This window comes from Equus przewalskii, chromosome 7, assembly GCF_037783145.1.
Source record: "Equus przewalskii isolate Varuska chromosome 7, EquPr2, whole genome shotgun sequence".
NCBI classification, from domain to species: domain Eukaryota; kingdom Metazoa; phylum Chordata; class Mammalia; order Perissodactyla; family Equidae; genus Equus; species Equus przewalskii.
Genome location: NC_091837.1, coordinates 20,055,356 through 20,079,341, shown reverse-complemented (window position 1 = coordinate 20,079,341; position 23,986 = coordinate 20,055,356). Strand labels below are relative to the sequence as shown.

The window sequence follows — 23,986 nt, the reverse complement described above, 5'->3', positions numbered from 1 at the left end:
TTGTAGAGAAAATGGAGCTCAGAGAGGATCAACGCTCTGCTCAGGGTCTGCAGAATCAGGGTTTGTGACTCAGCTCAGGTATGGAAAAGGCAGTGGCTTCACCTTCCCCATTACTGGGAGAGACCACACTCGAGTGTGACCCCATCAGTCCTCTGTCAAAGACCTTCTGGTGACTTTCTAACAACAAAGGCTCAAGAACAAGCACTCAAGGTAACACAGGAGATTTTCCACGATCTGGCCTTGACCCAGCTCTTCAGCAGCATCTCTTCACAAATTCCTCCCAGGCTTCTCTGCTTCCCACCTCTGAGGTTTTTCTACCGTTGTTTCCTCTGGGTGAAATCACCCTGACAGACCCCGGCTAGCTCCTCCTCCTCCTCAGCTCAATCATCAGCTCCCCCAGGAAAGCTCTCCCAGATTCCTCAGGTGGGCCAGGTACCCAACCCGTCTGTGCTCACAAGCACCGGTTCATACCTCAGTCCCTGCACCTCACATCACAGTGATCCAGTGTCTGTCTCTGCCGCTGGACCGCAAGCACCGTAAAAGTGGGGACTGCATCTTACCCATCGCTATCTACAATGTCAGCAACAGAACAAGCCCTTGCTACTAAACGTCTGTCGGGAAAGAGCTAAGAAAAGGGCATGCAATCAGCTGAGAGAGAGAGGATGGTGTAGTGGTCAGGAATACAAATTCTAGAACCACATCGCTCAATTCAACCCCTGCTCTACGAATCACCAGCTCTGTGTGACCTCCGGCAAATCACTTTACCTTGCTGTAGCTCAGTTTCTTCATCTTTAAAATGGGCATAATAAGGGAACCTACCTCCTAGGGTTAGGGTGACGATTAACTCAGTTACTTTACCTAAAGCACCTGGAACAGTGCCTGGCACATACTAAGCTTTCCAAGTATTAGCTACTATTGTCTTTATTAATTTAATTTTAATATTAACTAGTTAATTGGTATTTATTAATTTAATATTGTTTTTATTAATTCTCTCATTCATCGGACAAGACAGCCAATGGTAAGAGAACCAGCCAACGAGACAGAATGAGAAGCACAATGAGACGGAAGTTGGGAGGCGAAGAAGGAAGGGCAGCCAGGCTAAAATCCTCATCCACCAAAGTCAGGCATCAAGAGACCCCGCCTAAGAGGATGGATGGATCAATGACATATAGTTGGTAAAAGTATACTGCTGAGGGTAAACCATGGAAGAATTAAAAACAATAATATGATAGAGACGGGAAGGGAGGAATAGAGAAACTAGGTTCATCTTTCACAGTGGGCGGTCAGCAGATAATCACTGAGGTATATAAACCAAGAAATGGAGAGAGCACACTGTTTGGACATAGAGATGACTATGAGGAATCCTAAAAACTAACTATTGAGATGGTTACACCTGGAGAGAGATGGGGGGTAGCATGGAACCAAAGACTTTGCTTCTCGTTTTCTACACACTGTACTGTTTGAATTTTTTAAATCATGTTATAGGTCCCTCACAACCTGCTGGGGGTAAAAAAATAAAGTTAAAGAAACACAAGAAAGCATAAATGGTCTTGTGTTCTCACTCTTTCTAAGGAGGGAGGCTCCCGGGGGGCAGAGTCAAGAGCACAGAAGATCCCTCATGCCATCCAAGGGCACATGCTGTATTTTGGGAATGAGCTTACTGGCCACCCCAGTGGTGTGGGAGCTCTCCACCCAAAAAAAGGCATAGCGAAACAGGTAAGGATGGACCACTCGGGCGCACTGCGTTCAGTCAGCTGGTACCACACATATTCATCTATTTCTTCACTCACTCATTAGGCATGTTTCTACTGAATGCCTACCACGTACCAGGCTCAGTGCTGGGCTCTCGGGGAAGAGAGACAAGCATGAGTGAGTCGCGTCTCCCTACTTACTGGATAAATGGTTTAAAGCCCTTCACACCCACTCAGTTTTCTTAAACAATTGCTCCCTACCCTAAAGGCGGGACTGGAAATTGGAATGCAGGTCCTCAGCCTAACGCTCCCCACACGCCTCCCCCACAGTCTCCTGAGTGGCAGAGAAATATAAATACAGTGTCTGATCCAGCCACGTGTCAACAACAAAAAAGGGGTCGGACGAGAGGGGCTGTGGGAGACAGCATCCAGCACAACGGAGTGGGGGAGGTCTCCCTGGGAAAAAAGTTGTCTGGTTGGGAGTCAGATACCCACGGGCCGGCTGTGAAACCTTGAGCACTCACTATCCCTCTCTCCCAACTGTCACAAGGGGACTTGCCAAAGATCCTGCCCCTTTTGCGTTCCGAATCCGCCCGCAATGCTGCCCCAGAGCCAAAGCCCCTCGATTCTCCCCAGCAACCTCCGTCTCAACCCCAGCTCCTGGCTGGTCCCAATTTCAGACCCCCAAGTCCAGGCCCTGCACTCACCCCGTTCGGGAGGTTCTTCACGATCAGTCGCGACATGGCGCACGGAGACCGCTGTTTAAATTTCCGCACGAACGGACAGCGTCTTCCGCCAACAACTTTCACGCCACCGCTCTGGGCGCCGCCATCTTTGGCCAGGCGAAACTAAGTCACGTGCTCTGCACGTAGGCCTGCCCTTTCCGGAAGTAGGCGTGGCCAAACAGGAGCGACCCGAGGAAATCACTCCCCCCAGGGGGCGGGCCTGAGCGCTTGCATTCTGCGCAGGCGCAGGGTATTGGGCGGTGCCCGGAGAGAGGCCAATGCAGGGGCTGAGTCGGCAGAGGGAGCTGAATGCTGACACCGGCGCGGGCTGCGCGTGGCCAGCTCAGCGAGCGCTTCGCAGACTAGCATATCCTTTCCTTTACTATTTTAGTTTACTTTTGAGTCTTAAAACGGGACTCTTAGGGAAGATTAGGGATTCTTGCCTCCCTTTTAGAGATGGGGAAACTGAGGCTCCGAGAGGCTGCCAGTCACCGTGAATCAATTACTGAGCATCACCCGTGCTTATTAGAACGTGTACGGTGGAAACATCTCCATCTTGCGGGCGGGCAAACTGGGAAGCAGGCGAGTGAAGCAGCTTGCTCAAAGTCGTCTAGCTATTAAGTAGTATTAAGTATTGGATAGTTTTAAGTGGTAGGATTACGGGGTGTATGGCTTTCCTAGGGCTACTGTAACCAATAACCAGAAATTTAGTGGCTTAAGACAACAGAAAGGTGTTCTTTCACGGTTCTGGAGGCCAGAAATCCAAAATCAGGGTGTCGGCGGGTCTGCGCTGCCCCAGGAGTCTGCGGGGGAGGGTCCGTCCTTACCTCTTCCGGCTGCTGGTGGCTCCAGGTGTCCTTGGCTTGTGGCTGCATCGCTCCAGGCTCTGCCTCTGTCTTCACGTGGCCACCTCCCCTCTAGTGTCTGAGTCAAATCTGTCCTCTCTCCTCTCTCTAATTAGGACACCTGCTAGTGGGTTTAGAACCCATCTAAAATCCAGGATGATCTCATCTTGAGATCCTTAATTTTTAGGTGTCCAAATAAGGTCACGTTCATAGGTGCCAGCGATTAGGACGTGGGCATACCTGTTTAGGGGGCCGCTGTTCAACCCACTGCATGAGAATTTACTGCTTTGTAGTAGGTTCCTTTGAAGATCACATTTCGCCCTCTCCACGTCTTAGGTAGACTGCAACAAAAAGACACACACACACACACACACACACACGCAAACATGTGCCCTCAAGCCGAGAGTAGAGGACTTAAGGGGTCGCTGTGTTTCAAAGTCATTCGTTTACTCAACAGATATTTATTGATATGTATGAAAGCGCTCTTAATTAAGTGACAATTAGAGGGTTGTTCTCTGCACACTGTGACCCTGGTCAGGCGGGCTGGAGCAGGCTTTACAAGGCAGCTCTGAGATATTAGGCTTTTATGAGAGGGCATGTGGGCTGCCCAGCCTGTCCTGGCTTCGTATACTTTTATTTTATTATTTTTATGAACTGCCTTTATTAAAATGCGCGACTTAACGTAGGCTTCCAGAAAGAAATTCACAAATCAGAAGGTCTTTCAAAGGTATTAAAAGAAAGTGGAATGCTCTTTGCCAATCGGCCCGTCCCAGTAAAATATGGTCGCCACATGTCGGGGAAGGATGGACCGTTCCTGGGCTGCGTTCACCGTGCATTCAATAAACAGCCACGTGGTAACATTATTATTCGTCTTCCTGCTCTCCTGCCCCCTGGTTTTGTCTCTGCCTCTGTCTTTCCCAGCAGATATAATCCGGGGGCACCTGGACCCCGCCTGGCTGGCCTCTCTGATTACGCCCAAGGATTAAAAAACAGGCAGGTGTAAGTCAGCTCCATCCACGGCCGCCTTCATGAGTGTGTTGGGGGGAAGCTGTGGGAAGTTGTGCCTGGATCCCAAGGAATTAACTTCCAACCAGGGACAGGCCAGCGGTGGGGGAAGATGTCAAAAAGGGTTAGTGAAATACTTTTAAAAAAAGATATTTTGAAAATTAAAAGGATTTGAGAGGTCAGTATGTCTACATGTGGAATTATCGCCAAGTACGTTATAAAGGGCAAAACCAAGGGCAGAAGCAGCTCCCTTTGGTGCAGAAAAAACTCTCTCCGCCTCCTTGCTTCTCTATCCAGCGAGCAAACTACGCCCTGGGCCAAATTGGGCTCACCGCCCGATTTTATATGGCCTGACAGCGAAGAATGGTTTTCACATTTTTAAATGGTTGGAAAAAAATATCGAAAGAACAATAACATTTTGTGACTCATAAAAATGATACAAAATTCACATTTCCATGTCCATCAATAAAATGTTATTGGCACACAGCCACGCCCATTCTTTTATGTCTGGTCTGCGGCTGCTTTTGTGTTGCAACGGCAGAGAGGAGAAACTGCAACAGAGACCCTACCCTGGCAACACTGCGGATATTTACCGCCTGGCCCTTCGCAGAAAATGCTTGCTTATCCCCTAGCTTGGCTGTTTCTGGGGGAATAGATGAGAAATTGGTAACAGTGGTTTCCTCCAGGAAGGAGAACAGGATGGCTGGAGAAAGAGAGGTGATTGCTGCTGGGGGCATGTCTATTTTTTGAAATCTAATATATTTACCAAAAGAAATATTGAGGCGGAAGCTGGGCTTCTCAGGGCCCATGGGATGGGGACTTGAGACATTTTAAATGGAAATGGTGATGCCCAAAGGCATTTTAGGCATCAATTATTTTACTGTTCAGAAGCGCTTTCCAACGGTAGATCTGACTACATTGGGTCAGAGTGCTATCAGGGAAGGCTTCCTGGAGGCAGCAAGCCTTGAAAGCTGGAAATTGACACATATGGAGGGTTACATGGAGAAGGGGGTTAAGGCAATGGTGTGATCAAGTTGGGGACGAAGAACTGGGACCCCACATCTTGCACATGATCACTCATCCATGTGACAACAATGTTGTAAGGTAGGTATTAATTATGCTTTTTTGTTTGTTAAGGACAGGAAAGTGCAAAGGTCACACAGCTCAGAAGTTACACAGCCGCAATTCCAGTCCAGCTGTGATAGATCCAGCACAAAAATGTCCCCTGCCTTTATCCACATCCGTGGCAGGAGACTTTGCAGCTCTTCCCATCAGGAGACAGAGCCTGTTTCCCCACCTCTGGCATCGGGGCTGGCCGTGTGACCTGTCTGGAGCAGCAGAATGGGGCAGCAGCCTAGGCCACGAGGAGCATGCACCTCCTGACAACAGACCCAGGTTGATCATCTGGGTGACGAGAGGCTCCTGGTCTGGTCACTCCCTCGCCCACGGCGACAGCTGGCCATCCACGGAATGTGTGGGTGGGGCCATGCTAGACCACCCAGCCCCTTGCTCTTCGGCCCGCTGACCAGAGACATCTCTGGAGCCCAGCCCAGATCCGCGGAGCCCCAGCGTACTCAAGCAGCACCAACCGGCTGGCTGTGGCGGTGAATTTTATGAGTCAACTTGACAGGGCCGTGGCTGCCCAGCTGATTGGTTAACCGTCATGCTGGGTGTGTCTGTGAGGGTGTTCCCGGAAGAGAGTAGCATGTGAATTGGTAAACTGAGGAAAGCAGATGGCCATCCCAGCGTGGGTGGGGCTCAGCCATCCCGTTGGAAGCCTTAGGAGAACAAAAGGTGACATGAAGGAGAATTCTCTTTCTCTGCTTGTCTTTAAGCTGGGACATGGGTCTCCTCCCGCCTGCGGGCTCTGACTGGGACTTGCCCCTCCCCTCTCCTGATGGCCAGCTTGTCACCTGCAGATCATGGGACCTCAGCTTGGGTCACTGCGTGAGCCAATTCCTATAATACATCTCTCTCTCTCCTATCTGTCTCCTATTGGTTCTGTTTCTCTGGAGAACCCAGGATAATTGGCTGACTGTAGACTCATGAGCAATAACAGGTGCTAACTGTTTTAGGCCCCTGGGCCATGGGCTGGCTTGTTACGCGGCAATAGCTAACTGATACACTGTATCTGCCTGTGGCCTTGGAGCTGCCCCATCGTCTTCCGTGCTCTGTGGACCTTTCTCACAGGACAGGTTTCTTCAAACAGCAGCTCATCTCGGGCTCCTGACACTTTTTAGTTTAATACAATTCAGCAAATATTTGAGCAACTCTGCTGCCAGGTACGGGGGCTATAGCAGTAAATATGAAACTTTCTGCTGCTGTCTCTTGGAACTTTCTGCTCATGGGAAGCCGATGTTAGACAAATAGTTACAAGTGCAGTGAGCATTGTGAGAAGTGGGCTACAGGCCCTATGGGGCCTGATTTAGGCTGGGGGTCCAAGAAGGCCTCTCAGAGGAGGGGGTTTGACAGCTGTGCTCTCAGGCAAAGGCAAGGGGTGGGGAGGAGAGGGTACTTTCCAGCAGAGGGAACAGCGTGTGAAAAGCCTGGAGGCAAGAAACAGCATGTTGAGTGGTCCACGGAAGGTTTGTGAAACCCCAAAACTCAGCCAGGGGATGGCCCTGGGCTCAAATCCTAGCTCATCACATTCAGGCTGCGTGATCCTGGCAAACTTTTCATCTCTAAGCTTGTTTTCTTTTCTATAAAATTGAGTAGCAGTAGTATCCAGCTTCCAGGCATGTGGTAAAAATAAAATATAATATGCATAAAAAACAGCATTCAGGATTACCTGTAAGTATATTTTCACTATAATTTTACAAACATTTTATCAAAAAACAGCTCAACCAACACCTATGTATCCTCACCCAGGTTCACTGAATATTAACATTCATTCATGTCATTTGATGGACGTGGCTCTTTATATATGATTGTTATTACAAAACCATCTGCAGATACATGGCAGACACCAAGGCCATTCATCCAGAAACACTCCAGTGTGTATCTGATACATCACCACAGTGCAATCATCAATTCGGGAGATTTGATATCAATCCAATACGTATCCAATAATGCATACCCAAATTTCAACGAATGCCCCAATCATTTTTTTTCCTGACTAATGATTCAGTCTGACACATTGCAATCTCCTGTCACATGTCTTTAGACTCCCTTAATCTGCACTGTTTTATTTGCAGAATTTCCTCAGCCTTCCTTCAGGACCATGAGCTTCTGAAGGCTCTAGGCAGGCCGTGTTGTAGGATGTCTCTCCTGGGGTTAGAATGCTATTTCCTTATGGCTGGATTCAGGCTGTCATGTTGATTTGTCCCAGAGTGGGGCACTGACGGATGGTAACCAGTCGCCTGGTTAAGGGGCTGTCTGCCAGGTCCTGCTCTGCAGAGTTTTAATTTTTAGCAATTTTGCCAGTGTGTAGAAAGGCTCAGAAATAGTCAACTTTAGTTTTTATCGGGACGCACACGTCCTGTCTTCCTATCCATTGACACACAGGGAAACTGAGGCTCCGAAGAAGGAGACACTCGCTCAAGAATACACAGTAGGGACCAAGGTCAGATTGGAGTGGGTGCCTCTTGCTGCTCCCTACCTGTGGTCACCCCCAGGGGTCAGGAAGTGGGGGCAGCAAGGGGGTGCGGGAGACCATTGCCCTGGGTGTCGCCACCTGGCACCTTCAGTCTAGCCCCAGCAGTACACTGCCCATCACCCAGAAGCCCCTGGGAAGAGCAGCCTTGAGGGACACAGGTGCCAGGGTGACTTGAGACAGGAGGCCAGGTGTGCACCAGCCTCAGCCACACCTGCACATCAGGCAGCTCACCTGTGACAGGTGGCAGCCGAGCCCAGCCCCCCCCACCCCACCCCATCGGCCCTGCTGGGGTATGGGGGTCCCTCCTGCTGTCAGAGTGGACCATAAATTTTCACCTGGAGACACAGCACACATCACAAGTCATTCATCAAACAGCCTGTGGCTGGGAAAGGCTGACCATGTGCTAAGAAGACGAGCCAAAGGGGGTCTTCTTCCGGGTTCTGCGGGCTCCGAGTTCCAGCGTCTGTCTAATCCAGGCTGGCTGCCATGCTGGCCTGGGGCCAGGCAGGTGATCTGGGGATGGGCTGGGGGTAAACCCAGACCCATCCTTCCTTTTCTTTTCAGCTGTGCTGCGGGCAGATGCCTCCTTCGCACGTACAGAGGATCACTGAGACCTGCTTTGAAAAGTGAGCTCGTTTTCTGACTTTGGGCTCCGGGTCCTGCAAAGGCACCACTGACCCCCACTCCCCACCGGCTCAGCTCCGGCCACACTGGCCGCTTCCTGCTTCTCGACTGTGCAGCCCTCGTCCTCACCTGCTGTGGGTTGAACCGTGTCCCTTAATAGCTCCTGGAACCTGGGAATGTATTTGGAAATAGGGTCTTTGCAGATGTCTTTAAGTTGAAGACCTTGAGATGAGGTCATCCTAGACCCTAATTCCAGTGGCTGGTGTCCTTATAAAAAGGTCGTGTAGAGACACAGACACACAGGGAGAACTCTACGTGATGATGGAGGCAGCACTAGAAAAATGCAATGCATTCACAAGCCAAGGATTGCCAGCAACCCCCAGAAGCTGGAAGAGGCAAGGAAGGAATCTCCCCTGGAGCCTCTGAAGGAGCACAGCCCTGTGACACCTGGATTTCGGGCTTCTATGCCCCAGAACTGTGAGAGGATGAATTTCAGTTGGTCTAAGCCACCTAGATTGTGGTAATTCATCACGGCAGCCTGAGGAAGCTGACATGTGGCCTCAGGGCCTTTGCACATCCTGAGCTCTTCTTTTAGCTTTTCATCTGACCACATCTGGCTCCACCCTTGGGCCTCAGCTTCAATGCCTCATCCTCAGAGAGGACCCCCCAATCTACATTAGGTCCACACTGATTTTGCCTCTGAGCCACCCCCCTTCCCCCACCATCTGTAATTACACAGGCATTTGCTCGTCCACATGTGTAATGACTGTTGCCCCCCTAGGAGGTCCACTTCCCTCGGCAGGGGCTGGGTCTTTTTTGTTCACTGTGGCCAACCAGGGGAAGTGTGCCCAGCTCCCCCTCCTGGAGGACAGTTAGCAGAGGCTCTCCTCAGCTCAGAGACCTGCCTCGCCCTGGTCACCCCCATCCTGGGTGGCCCCAATCCAATGACTGCAGGACGTGGGGGGTCAGAAAGGCCCGGACTCCTTGCCCTAATTAGGGGCCATGCTGAAGTCTCAGCCCATCTTCAGGATTTTCCATCAGGTCAGCCGAGGTGTCCTTTGACACCGTTTTGAGCAGCCCCAGACAGTGCGTCTGTGAATGAGCATGGCCGTATGCCAATAAAACTTTATTGACAAAGTCAGGCCGAGGGCCAGATTGCCACCCCCTGGCCTCTGTGTGTCTTAATTCTGTTCCCTCTGCTCAGGTTGTCATCCCAAAGGGCCAGGGAAACAAGGCTCCTTCTGATTCACCTTCGGAGCTGTGCTCTCGCCGTGGGCTTAGAAAAATGCTTCCCACATCGTGTTTTGTGGAACAGCGTCCAGTGAGATGTCCCTCACTCTCCTGTGAGGGGAGGAGGGGAATGGTGTGTCCATAGGGTGAGAAAATGCTGTGCATCCTCACTCACTGCTACAACCTCTCAACACGCCTCAGGACATTAATGTCCTGGAAAAGTCCTTTGGTCAAGACCCCTGTTTTTCACAGCGTGTCGCAAATTTATCTGAGCCCCAAGTCCTTCTGTCATGGAATACGTAGTAGTGGGAAATGCAGCGTCAAGTCAGCTACTGAACTTGGTCATGGTTCAACTAGACAGGGAGCTCTGCTGGACAGAAGCACGCATGTGCATTCCTCCCTTCCTTCCTTCCTTCCTACGGTTAACAAGTTCATGAGTTTAACGAGGACCTGCTCTGCGTCAGGCGCTGTTCCAGGCACCGAGGCCACGGCAGTGACATGTTCCCTGCTCTCATGGAGCTTACCGTCTAGGGCGAGAGGCTGACCGTGATGGGCATGCTACATCATCGCCATCATGGTCATCGCCCCACGAATGATCCATTCCTGGCGGAACAAGCGCTTTACCATCATAGGTGCCATCTTGGAGGAGAAGGGGGTGGTATTTCCCCAGGTCAAAGGTCTACGTCTGATTTCTCTGCTTCTGAATGAGCAGAGAGTCCCCAGTCAAATCAGAAGCTGTGCCCGCCTGCCCCTCCTGGCTTTCCTTTCGGAGGAAACAGTGCCACCCCCCACCCCGCTGTCCTCTTCCCTTCTGCTGCCGAGGTGAGCCCTGGAAAATCGCAGCATGAACGAACCCATCGTGAGATGATGACGTGGAGCCTGGGAAGGACCCTGGACGTCGGAGGTGGAGAGACCCAGCCTCTAATTCCATCTCCGACACTTTTTGCTGTGTGACCTTGGGTAAGTCAATCACCCTTTCTGAACCTTATCCTTCATTTGTGAAATAGGATCACTAATGCCCATTTCCAGGGTGATCATGAGGATCCGGGATAACATATTCGTGGTGCCTAGCATGGTGCCAATTGCAATAACGACAATCATACTTTGATGTGCCTACCTTGGTGAAGAGCTTCGGATGGACGAGCTCATTATGACCCAGCGATGCAGGTACAGTTATTAACCCCATGTTACAGATGAGGAAACCAGAGCACAGAGAGGTGCAATGAGTCAACGGAGCTCACCAGCCAGGAAGCAGCAGGCGAGGACTCAGAGACGCTCCATCCACTGTGCCACGCGGACAGAAGCCGCCCCTGGAATGGTGAGGGGCAGCCGGACGCCTGGTTTTGGACGTCTGTCTCCTAGCGCTTTGAACCGCCCGCCGGGGGCCCCGCCGCCCTCGGGCTCCCCCGTCCTGGTCCTTCCCGGGTGAGGGGCGGCTGCGCGCTGCCCTGCAGTCCCGGAGCGCGGCCGGGAGGGGGCGCCAGAGGATCGCGTGTGGACCTCGCGGCTGGAAGATTCAAGGGATGCAAACGCCCCGGAATTGTGCCCGCCCGGCCTGGAGGCAGTGGATGGGGCTTATTCCTCACTCTGCCCCTTAGGGAGACACACGCTGCCTCCTTGCCCGCAGAACCCTGCTCCACTGAGCGCCTGGCCGTGGTTGGTCGGTACATATTTCTGGATAAATAAATGGATTGAACCCGGAGGAAGTTAAAGCCAGAGGTGTCCAAATGCAGACAGCAGGAGGGAGAGCTCTGTGTGCGCGGGGTGCAAGGACCCTGTGCTGGTGAGGGTGCCAGGCAGCCCACAGACCCCTGGGGTTTTGAAGATGCTTTGACGGAGGGGCGATCGACAGAGACGTGGCCAGGAAAGGACGTGGGGCACCCGGACCTGTGGCTATGGGAGCCCGCTGCTGCAGAAGGGGCGCCTCTACATACCCCTGCAACCCGAGAATCTTGTCTTATGGGGGGGGCGGGGGGGAGGGGGGGAGTGTCTTTGCAGACGTGATTAGATTATCGATTTTGAGATGGGATTATCCTGGATGATCTGGGTGGAATTTACATGCTGTCACACGTGTCCTCACAAGACGGAGGCAGAGGGACATCTGACATGCACAGAGGGGAAGGCCAAGTGAAACGGAGCAGAGAGAGATTTCAAGACGCTGGTCTTGCAGATTGGGGTGGCCTGGTCACAAGCCCAGGAAGGCCAGCAGCCACCGGAAGCTGGAAGAGGGAAGGACCGGATTCTCCCCAGAGCCTCGGGAGGGAGCAAAGTCCCACTGACACCTGCACAGGTGGCCCAGTGAAGCTGATCTCACCCTCTGGCCTCCAGAACAGTGAGAAAACAACTTTGTGTTGTTTTTAATCATCAAGTTTCTGGTGATTCGTTAGAGCAGCCACAGGAAATGAATACAGAGTCTTTGCTACCCCAGGCCTGGAGAGGCAGCGGGAGGGAGGGAGGGAGTTAACAGGGATCCATGGAGAGGAGCGGTGGGCATAGAGACACAGCCACTGTCTGGTGACACTGTCACCACGGCTGGGCGTGGGGGAGATCTAACTGCCTCTTCTCCGGCCTCCGATGGCTGATGGTGCCTCCCGATGGCTGAACCCCATTGGTGGGTGAAGGATAGGTAAGGGAGCCCGGGGGGATGGGGCCACACGGTCCACTCCTGGGCACACAGCTGGGCGGCCTTTGGGAGAACAGTGGACCAGAACCAGCACATCCCTCTGTGCCCAGCGTGGGGGTGTCCCCAGCCAAGATCTCCCACTTTCCAGGACAGCCCCATATTTCGGTGGATTTTCCTCTCTTCCAAGAGGACACCTTATGTCCATCACACTGGTGCTTTGGGAACACTTTCCTGAAGACACCTTTTCAGATTAGGATATAGTTTCTCACTTGGCAAAAAGAAAAAAGAAAATAATAATCAGTGTTGGTGAAGGTGTTGGGAAATGGGCATTCTGTAAGATTCTGAAAAAGATGTGCAAAATGATACAATTTTCTGGAAACATTATTTGGAAACCATGTCAGGAGACTGTTTTTTTTTTTTTTTTATTTTTACAGCCATTGCATTTCTTGGGGTTTATTTTAAGGAAATAATTGAACACATGTATGAAACCTTCGAGCATGTGTTGTTTATAACAGTGAGAAATCAAAGTGATAGAAATGTCCAACAATCAAGAATTGTTTAAAACTTTAACTTTTTAAAAACTATGGCTTATCTTCACAATGGAATTCACTGAACTCATAGAAATTGTGCCATGAAAAAAGTTGTTCGATATACATTAATTGGGGGGGCAAGAGTGTGTTCAAAACATTATGTAGAGTATGATTCCATTTTGGTTTAAAAACTGTTCTGTACGTTTTAATTTTTATTATAACAATGTATCTTCATGGTGGCTCCATAAATGTGTACATTTTTGATGGTAGGCTCCCACTTGTGTAAAATATATGAAATACACACACATATGCTTGTATGTGCTTAGATTACTTCTGGAAGGCTAGCTAAGAATCGGGCAAAGCTGATATTTGTAACGGAGGCGTCGACGCCCGCCCCATTCGACGCTCGGCAGGCAGACTCCTTCTGCAGCCCTGCGTCTCCCTTCGCGAGGGCTTCCCACGCTGCAGGCCCAGCCACCCCGCCACCAGGCAGGCCCTCAGCATCATCCTCACCCGGTGAAGCTGAGGGATAAATATCCCAGATTCCTCATCCCTTGATGAGAGGGGAGATAGCCACAGTCCTCCAGATGCTTCCAGCTGGCCTGAGCCCCAGCTGCCCAGAGTCACAGGGCCACATCGGGACTCCCGACGCCTCAGGCCATAGCCACGTCTCTCTTCAAGGACTTCTTCCTCTGTTAAAGATGAAATTATATGTGTCTGTGTTTGTGTGTGGAAACACACATATAATACGTCCTGCGGATAAAGTATACGTATATTTAACATATATATGTATAACTATATGTTGTATATATGTAAATTAACCACACATACATGTATACATATAGTCATATTTACATATATACATAATGTATGCATAGTCATACGTCACTTAACAACAGGGATGCGTTCTGAGAAATGCGTTGTTAGGCAATTTCTTCATTGTGTGAACATCACAGTGTGCTTATATAAACTTAGACGTGTAGCCTACTGCACACCTAGGCCGTACGGTACTAATCTTAGGGGACCGCCATCATATTTGGGGTCCATCATTGATGGAAACGTCATTATGTGGCAGATCGCTGTACACCATGCAGTTATACATGGTATACATATATTTTATTTTATAAATATACATTTATTTTATATATATACATGTATAATGTACGTATGCCATATAGTTATACATCTTTTACGTGTAACACTATACATAGTTGCATAACTATTATAATAGTCATCTACCTGTTCTATGACTGTGTTGGTATAAAGATAAATATAATCCAGGCTGGACTCACTACTTTATGTTCATTATTATGATGTTCATTTTGTTCCCCTGATTTTAAAGGAAAGCAAAACTAAAACATTTTTGCAAGCCCCTAAAAGTATCCTGGGCCCCAGGCACCGCTGCTGTGCCACGTGGCGAGGGCGTTCCTGGCAGTTACCAGCCCATTCCATCCGGGTACCATCTTCCTGCTCTTCCCCGTCTCACCTCCCCGCTCCTCAACCAGCGCTTCCAGGGACCAACTACTGAGTAAATGACTTCCGCTCAAATCTTTGTCTCAGAGTCTGTGTCTCGGGGATCAGCCCAAGATTCTCTCTCCAGGGAGGGAACTGAGGTGGGGAGAGACATATTTCTTATTGATCTTTTGGGGACCTTAAAATTTCATAGTCTTTGCAAATATGACTTATTCAAGTATAACTGCGTAAGAATTTTCTAAAGTGTGTGTGTATGTGATATTAATTAAAAGCTGTGGCTCAGGATACTTCTAGCGTATAAAATTGGTCAACACCTCCCCTTCCCATACACGCTTCTTTGATGGTAATTTGCATGAGGGCTAAAGTGGCTTCACAGGCATCGATGGGCACATGGTGGGGGCAGCCACTGCTCCGCTCCTGCAGGTGCTGGCGTGTGGAAATGCAGGCCCAATATTGGGAGATCTTCTGGGTTTCTTAAGAGAAGCCAGAAATTTAGATATTTTTTACATGACCTGTCCTAGTTTTTCAGTGTTGGAAACTAAGAAAAAAATTCTGTGGACCAAATCAATTAGTCAATCCCTTAATTGATCATTCAAGTCCATGGGTCAGCTTTGGCTTGTAGGCTGCCTGTTTGTTGTCTCTGATCTCAAAGTCAATCATTCTCAACATACAGGAGAAACAAAGGTCCCTTTGAGCTTCAGTGGTCCATGATTCTAAGGCCCAAAGGGTGAAATGACTTGTCCTGAGGCCACACATTCAGTTGATAGAGAGGCACGATTTGAACTCAGTTCTGAGTCACAATCCAGAGACCTTTCTGAATAGTCCCCTCTGGGATGGCTTCAGCTTCCTCAGTATGATGTGGAAAGATTGTCCTTTCTGAGGAGAGTTTCCATACGATAGTAAACATCATGATGATGGTGATAAAGGTGATGGTGAAACTGATGATGATGATGGCGATGATGATGGTGATGATAACGATGATGATGACAATGATGATGGTAATGGTGATGATGGCGATGGTCATGATGATGATGGTGATAACCGTGATGGTGATACTGATGATGATGATGGTGATGATGATGATGATGATGGTGATGATGATGATGGTGATAACCGTGATGGTGATACTGATGATGATGATGGTGATGATGATGATGATGGTGATGATGATGATGATTGTGATGATAATGATGGTGATGATGATGATGGTGATAACCGTGATGGTGATACTGATGATGATGATGGTGATGATGATGATGGTGGTGATGATAGTGATGTAGTGATGGTAATGATGCTGATAATGATGGTGACAGTCCATCAGTACCACGGAATACCACACTGCTGCAAAAACAACAAGCCCATTGGCTCCTCCTGTGACCAACCCATGGCTGGACCATGAACGACAAGGCTCTAAAGAAGCATCAGGGGCCGGCCCGGTGGCGCAGCGGTTAAGTTCGCACGTTCCGCTTCTCAGCAGCCCGGGGCTCGCCGGTTCCGATCCTGGGTGTGGACGTGGCACCGCTTGGCACGCCATGCTGTGGTAGGCGTCCCACATATAAAAAAAAGTAGAGGAAGATGGGCACAATTTTAGCTCAGGGCCAGGCTTCCTCAGCAAAAAGAGGAGGACTGGCAGTAGTTAGCTCAGGGCTAATCTTCCTCAAAAAAAAAAAAATTAAAAAAAAAGAAGCATCAGGCTTCTTGACAAGGTAACAGCTCCCTGCTGTTGCTATGGTCCTGGCGCTTCATCTTTTCTTCTCAGCAGGAGTCGCCTTGCTGGAGAAAACCTACTAGGGGCTGCTTGCAGACAGGCAGGCTCTTATTAGATGCTGGAAAATACAAAGTGCCCTTCTGCCCCTTCCTGTCTCTCCTGCTGCTTCCTGCCTCACAGATTACGTGAACAATGTCAGTCTGGTTAGAGGTCTCCACACACCTCAGGGCTTTGCTTATGCCGGGACTTCTCCCTAGATGCCATGAGTGCTTTTCTTTAAATCTGGATAACTCCAGGCAGAGGAGTGTGGTGGCCAAGAGAACAAATTCTGGAGCCAGGCACTCTGAAACCTTAGCCACAGTGGCAGCTGTTACCTCCTTTAAGTGTGAAAAGGTATGGGGAGAGAGTGAGGTGGCAGCCACCGAGGGGAGGCCCTCAGACCTCCTCCCTTGAGAGCCTGCTGGAGGGCTGCAGTTGTCAGATGGCCTGTGGGTGCCACACCTGTGGGTCTGCGGCAGCCTTCATGCCACGGCCACGCTCCCCTCTGGCTGCTCCCACTGACGACTGAGCATGGTGGGGTCCTAGAGCCACGCCATTTCTACCCACTGTGGGATGCTTCTAATGGACAGTCTTTGCTCTGGGCTCCCCTGGTGGCCAGGCCAGGACTTTCTCAGAGCCGTGTGCAGGCTCCTCCCACCCAGTTCCCCTTCCTTCCCTCTCTCCTCTCCCAGGGGTCAGACCTGCACACTGGTCTGAAGCTTCTCCCTGCCTCCTCCACTCTCTCCCCTTTGTCCTTCATAGACGTTTCTTCAAGGAATCTCTTGACTGTCTCATTCTGTCTTGGCATCATTTTCCTGGAGGTCCCAAGCTGACACAAGTGATTGTCCAAATCTAGATGGAACCTCAGCTGTAGGAGACGGCATTCCAGCACGAAGTGTGGCCTTCAGCAGAGGAAGGCAGTCGCTACCATCCTGCACCCCGCAGGGAGGGAGCCGGGAATCAACCCCCACCCCCACCCCGACCTCTTCTCCTCACTTCAGATCTCCTGCTGGTGCCAAACTCAACTGGAAGCCAGAAGATGAGGAGGCTGATAGATGCTCCGTCGAGGTCCAGAGAGGCCAGTCTCAGAACTCGGTGGCATCTCCCTAAAATGCAGCCCCAATTCCCAAACATAAGTGGCTAACAGACTTTACTGGAAGTTTATGAGAAGCTAAGGAGTAACATTACATACCATTCACAAGAATTCCCATTTTTTCATCATATCTCCTATCGTCCGAGTCTCTTCCTTTTTTCTCCCAACCCCAACTATGAAATCCCACTCTTCTCCCTGGTCTGTGTACACCCCCCGGGGTAAGGACGGCTTGCAAGGTGGCCAGACGGCACCTGGGACCTCGTTTCATCACACAAGCAATACGGCCGTGGTGTGTTCACTCTTGGCGGCCCTGGGGCTTCCAACATTCAGCCCCTTTCACCTCCGGGCGTGGGGTGACCTTGGTGTCCCTCTCACTTTTTGCAGCACTGTTCTCCTCTGTGGGTTTTGAATGTGGCTTTTTTCTCCAATCCTGTCCTCTTCATTCTCAATCTTTCACGGATTCCCCAGTCCCTGGTCCCACAAGAGTTCCCTTTTCTGTTTTGTTTTGTTTTCTAGCATGCTTATGGGTTCCTGTCATTTCTAGAAATGGGTGGAGGGAGGGGAGGGTGGTGTGTGCTCAGTCTGCCATTTTGAAGCTGCAGGTGGAGAGGGCAATTGGTTATCCCTGGAGAGGCAGGCGATTGCACTGGGGAGAATGCTCTGGAATCGATGACCTAAGGCAGTGACTTTTAACCCTTCTCTCATTTCTCATCTTAAAATGAAGTAGTAAGAGGCCTGCCTCAAGGCTGTTGGACAGATTAAATGGATAAATCCATAAAGGCATTTGGAAATAGGCCAAAAGAGAGCCCTCAATAGGGGTCATCTACGGTTATAATTATCACTATTATTGTGGTTGTTGTTGCTGTTTTTGTTGCCCCTAGAGCCCAAACTCTAAGTTCTCAGGTGTGGAGAAGGAATTGAAGATCTCACCACCCACTAGTAGGAAGGGAGAACAGAATGGTTTGTTTTCTGGTCACCCTTGAGGTGTCAGGCATTAGGGAAGAGCTGGTAGTGGGGAGTGGGGAGGGAAGAAAACTGAAGGGACAGTGACACTTATTGGGAAGGGAGGGAGAAGGTAGTGAGAGCTTGGCTGTCTTCATGGAACATCAGGAAGGTGACAAAATAAGATTTTGGAGTAACCTCCAAAGGAGATTTGGAATGATGTCCTGGGACCAGAGTGCAGGACCAGGCCAAGGTGCTGAGACTAATGTAAGGAGGGGTGAAAGTTGGGCTGGGGAGCTCACCAAAGGGGACTTGGCTTCCTCTTTGGTGATATGGCAGAGGAACCCCAAGCTCAACAATGGGTACATGCCTCCTCAGCTAAAGACTACATTTCCCAGGACCCCTTGCAGCTAGGTATGGCCATGTGACTTAGTTTTGGCCAATGGAGTGTGAACAGAAGTCAGGCTTGCACCTTCTAGGTTTTATCTTAAAGAGAAAGAAAGTGCTCTCTCCTTCCCTTTCCATCTGCTTGGAACGGAGATGTGAAGGCAGGAGCTGGGGGAGCCATTATGGACCATGAGGTGGAGGCTATATTTATTGAAAACGGAAGGGCAGTGTGGAAGAAGTTGCTATGCAGCTCCAGCTATCATATCCACATCCCCACAGGAAGGAAGAGGGAAGAGATAGATAGCAGAGATAGATAGCTTTAAAGGTCTTCCCAGAAGTCCCCCCACAGCTTCCACCTACCTTACCATTAGCCAGAACTCAGGCACACCGCTCTCTCTAGCTGCAAGGGATGCTGGGAAATGGAGTCTTTTAGGTGGAAATGTTGCCACTCCTGAAAAACTCAGAGTCCTATTAATGAAGAAAGAGACAAGGGTGGGTGTTGGGTCCTTTCTGTGCAAGAAGACCACGGAGGTGGCTGCCACAATTGTCCAGTGAGGTGACGGCAGCTTGACTGGGATGGTGGCAGCGGGGAGGGGGAGGAGCAGGTGGGGTCCTCCCTGTGTCAGAGTCTGAGTGTCCAGGAGACCTCCCCTGGCTTCCTGCTCCTGATGCTGAACAGGGAGGGGCAGGAATGAGATCAAAGCTTCCTTGCCCTCCGCCACCCCACACGGTCGTGATGAAGTTCTCCACTCCGCGAAATGGGCACGTTCTCAACCAGGCTGGAGAAAGGACCCACCATGCAGAGGGCCACACCTCATGCCTTGTCTGAGTTATTGGGCAGGGCTGGGAGGGGACTTCTTCCTATGTTCCAGAACGGGGAAGCTGAGGAAAAGTTAAGTGGAATGACCCCCCGACCCATCACGCCATCTGTCTTCGTGGGATCACCACAATGAGATCTCCCCAATGTGGTCTCTCTTAGTGCCCTCCCCCACTCGTGAGTTCTTCTTTATGATGATGATGATGATGACAATGATTATCCTTTTCTGATAGGAATCTGCTCAGAGAGGTGGGGGCAATGCCTGTGGCCACACAGCATCACATGACGCCACTGCTACACATGATGACGATGACGATGGTCATATTTATTGAGTGTGTAAAATATGCTGAGGAGGTTCTAAGCACTTTAGAGTACTGCCTTAGTTAATTTCCACGTTAACCTCTGTGATTTCCATTTTATAGATGAGGAGGCTGAGGCTCAGAGAGGGGAAGTGACTTGCCCAAGGTCACACAGCTGGTCAATAGTGGCGCCATCTGGCACCTGACCCTGTGCTTTTAATTACAGTGTTGTGTTGCCTTTCTCTTAAGCACAGCCAAAACATTTGCTCAAACATTTGTTAAGTTCTTACCTTATTCCAAACGCTTTTTGTGCATGATCTTATTTATTCCTGTGCAAACTACTCAAGAACTTCAAGAACTATTATTGTGCCCATTTAACAGATGAGGAAAATGATGCCCAGAGAGGTTGAGTGACTTGCACAAGGTCAGACAGCTGGAAAGCGTTAGAGCTGAATTTGAATCAAGGGGTTTTTCACTTTGGAGCTTCGGCTTTGCTCTTGAATCTGTCTCCGGGGGCAGCATGCTGGGGTGGGGCTTGGGGGATGGAGTGCCAAGCCCAGAGGGCATGAGAGAGACAAGTCCAGCCCGCCTCCTTTCCAGGCTCTCTCTGCCCTTGGGACTCTGCGTCACTCACACGTACACAGCTGCCAGGGATCAAAGTCCCCTCCAAGATGTATTTGCTGTGAGTTCTAAACAAACGGGTGTTAGCATGTAGCTAAGAGAAACATCGGGAGGGACGCGGCGTATGAAAGCCGACTGGCCTTTAATGTCCTGGTGACTGATCGGCCCCCTCTTGGGTCTCATGCTCTTAGGGGGCCGAGGGGGGCGGGGCGAGGAGACTCCAGCTCTGGGGCATCGAGGCAGAGCAGCGGGCTACCGAGCTGGTACCTCCAGACTGTCCAGTTCATCTCTCCTTCCATCCCGGAGAGAACTCCCCTTTCAGCCGACAAGCCCCTAAAACCAATCCACGCAAAATACTACTAAACAACTACCATTCATTGAATGATCATGCTAATTACGCTAAACCCTTTATAGGCACTGTCCCTTTTAAACCAAACCACAAGGCTTGTATTTTTATTGATCCATTTTACAGACGAGGCTAGGAGCACAGAGCTAGTCACCAGGGAAGCTGGATTCCATTTGGCACTCAGCAAGTACTGATTGATCAAGATAGCGGGATACAGTTCCTACCCTCCGGCTGTTCACGGTCAGAAGGGGAGACAGACAGAGATGCAGCATGACCAGGGGGGCTAAGGCAGGACGAAGCAGAGATGATGCTCAGCCATCGCATGGCAGCGTGGGTGGACCAGCTGTTGCCTAGGAACAGTTCCCTCTGAGTGACTCAAAGTCCATCTTGATGGGTTATTACCCTGGCCTTACTGGCTGTTAGATATTTCGAGTATCACTCACTCTTGGCAGTTTATACGAGAGCCTGAAGACCACAGAGGAGGCCATTACCTCTCCAGGTCAGCCAGTTAAGATAAATGGAGAGGAAGTAGAAAGAGGACACCAGGGGGCGTAGTGGTTAAGTTTGCACGTTCCGCTTTGGCGGCCCAGAGTTTGCAGATTTGGATCCTGGGCATGGACCTATGCACTGCTTGACAAGCCATGCTGTGGCAGCGTTCCACATACAACATAGAGGAGGATTGGCATGGATGTCAACTCAGGGACAATCCTCCTCAAGTAAAAAGAAGAAGACTGGCAACAGATGTCAGCTGAGGGACAATCTTCCTCACCAAAAAAAAAAAAAAAAAAAAGAGAGAGAGAGAGAAAGAGAGAGAAAGGAGACACCAGATTTGAGGCTGGAAGCAGGAGAAGGAGGCAGCTGAGGAGGGGAGTGAGAAGAAGATTCTAGGATGAACAACAACCTGTGTGTGCAGGGCAGAGGTGGGAGGACTTGGCATTCGACGGCCTGAGATGCTTGGTGTGCTGGAGTCATAAGGGACGGCAAAGGGAACTGCGAGAGATTAGCCTGGGCACACAAACCTCGGTCCAACCATATCGGACCTTGACCTTGATGAGGAGTTTGGACATTCACCAAAGAGCTTTGGGCTGCCACATCCAGACTTGGGGCAGGGGACGGGTGTGGCAGATCTAACTTCAAGCCCCTTGACTGTGCACAGTTCCCAGGACCTGAGAAGGCAGCCGCCTGCCCCAGGATGTAACTTTTCTACCGCTGCGCTGATGTCTTAGGAATCAGCATATGTGGGGACTGAAGACAGATACCGCACCAAGTGAGAGAGGAGCAGTGAGGACATGTCTTCAGGTTGCCCTTCTGTTCCCCAGGCTAGTGACTCATGGCAGGTTTGGGCCTTGACTAGGCGAACAAGAAAAATAAGTGGATGGCATTTCCTAAGCATATCACAATACCCAAACATCTGTTATGGGGAAGGTATGAGACCATTCCCTTAAAGGGCTCTGCACACCCTCTGGCATACAGTAAGTGCTCAATAAAGAGAGCCATGGCTCTCATCAACATTGTGTACTTCTCAGCTATGTGCCCAGTGAAGCCACTATCCATCCCGCAGACAGGGCTAGAGTGAGGGCTGTTTGTTGAAAGCTTGTAGCATCAACAGAGCAGGATTCGATTTGTGTCCTTTTCATTTCAAACAGAATGACTCATCTCTGCTGACCTGAGACTTGCATTTTATTTCTTCGTGTACCTGGGAGACTTGGCACCTGGTGGCTCTGAGGCCAGGCTTAGATGACAGCGGGCTGTCTGGGGCTGGGGTGACTGCAATGCCGTGTAGATGCTGAGAGCACAGGTTCTGTTCTTAGATATTTCAAATCCTGCCTCTCCCACTGACTATGGAGTGTGCTGGTAAATGTTTAACTGTCGCTCTGCGGAAAAAACAAAATCCTCGCTCTCTGGAAAAAACAAAATCCTCATACGTAGCATTTGCCAATTTCCATGGTGTAAATACACCTACCACGGCTGGTTTCTGTGGAGGTGATGTCACTGAGTGTGGGGGTGGGAGGAGATCCACACTCGCACCCCGTTATGTAATATTTCCACCAGCCAGAGTAAGCTCAAGGGCAAAGACAGCAGCAAAACGTAGTAAGGTAATTAGGAAGTGATGAGTTTCAAGTATTTCCTTTGTTTTTAATATAATTTGTTTCATTGCAAGTGTATATAATTGAATTTTTAATAATGGCCGTGTTTAACAACCGATTTGCAAAATTCCTGAAAATTGAACCATCAGCTCTCAAGAGCCGGATAGCCAGCCCCGCACGCCTCTGTTTCCGGCCCGTCCGTGGCTCAGTGCTGCAGCTGGTAACACCAGGATGGCACCACTGGCTAAAACAGTGGCTGTGAAGGTTAAAAATAACGTATGCAGGGCACTCGGCACAGGTCCCACGCTCGGAAAAGGGAGCTGTCTGTGGTCAGTGAGGGTTTAGGGATATACACCATTTTGTATTTTGGTTGAATTTTAAAATTCGTATTAGAAAAACAGCATGTATTAACTGTGAAAAATAAAGATAAGCCAGTTTCTGGAATCCAGCAAACATTTTTTTTTTTGAGGAAGATTAGCCCTGAGCTAACATCCGCTGCCAATCCTCCTCTTTTTTGCTGAAGAAGACTGGCCCTGAGCTAACATCCGTGCCCATCTTCCTCTACTTTATATGTGGGATGCCTATCACATCATGGCTTGCCAAGCGGTGCCATGTCCACACCCGGGATCTGAACCGGCGAACCCTGGGCCATCGAAGCGGAACATGCACACTTAACCGCTGTGCTGCCAGGCCGGCCCCTCCAGCAAACATTTAATCAATCTTAGGTGCTGTTATTTGAGGACATGCCCATGAACTTGGTGAAATTAGTATATGGAGACACAAAGAAAAAGGAAATACTTTCTCCCAGCCCAGATGCGACCATTACAGATTTTCTGGTGTATACCCTGCCAGTTTTCAGTTGTCAGTGCCAGTGGAGTAGATTCTGACTCCTAGCGGCCCTGTGGACAGCAGAGTGGCCTTTTTGCGCCATCCTCTCCCCTTCCAGCGCTGTATCAGGCAGTGCTCTGCTGCCATTCACAGGGTTGTCATGGCCAGTTTTTTCAGAAGCGGGTGGCCAGGTCCTTCTTCCTAGTGTGTCTTAGTCTGGAAGCTCCGCTGAAACCTGCCCACCGTGCGTGACCCTGCTGGAATTTAAAATACCCATGGACATAGCTTTCAGCATCATGACAACACATAGCTGCCACAGAATGACAACCGGCAGACGGGTGGTGCGGTTCCCTCACCAGAAAATGAATCTGGGCCCAGGCACTGAGAGCGCCCAATCTTAACCACTAGACAAAAGGGTGGGCTCTCTGTTCCTACAATTGTATTAAAAAATCAAAACTCACAAGAGGATCTTGTACCG

At 50.0% G+C, this 23,986-nt stretch overlaps 1 protein-coding gene and 1 long non-coding RNA gene across 5 annotated transcripts in view; one reads left to right on the top strand and one right to left on the bottom strand.

Moving 5' to 3' along the window:
• The window catches only part of RBM19 (RNA binding motif protein 19), a 129,696-nt gene extending 127,035 nt beyond the window's left edge, over positions 1 to 2,661 (bottom strand). For 3 of the 4 annotated variants that reach the window (XM_070627208.1, XM_070627207.1, XM_070627210.1), the window contains exon 1: positions 2,399 to 2,586. In XM_070627208.1, coding sequence (XP_070483309.1) covers positions 2,399 to 2,434 — 36 coding nt within the window. In that variant the 5' untranslated portion in view covers positions 2,435 to 2,586. Of the gene's footprint in view, positions 1 to 2,398 lie in introns of all 4 variants that reach the window. The other variant, XM_070627209.1, reaches the window with a different exon arrangement.
• A 52-nt stretch (positions 2,662 to 2,713) lies between these two features.
• On the top strand, positions 2,714 to 6,582 carry LOC139084468 (uncharacterized). Its single transcript, XR_011541872.1, has 2 exons — positions 2,714 to 4,260; positions 5,404 to 6,582. It is a non-coding gene; the product is annotated as an uncharacterized lncRNA (long non-coding RNA).
• Positions 6,583 to 23,986: the final 17,404 nt, after the last annotated feature.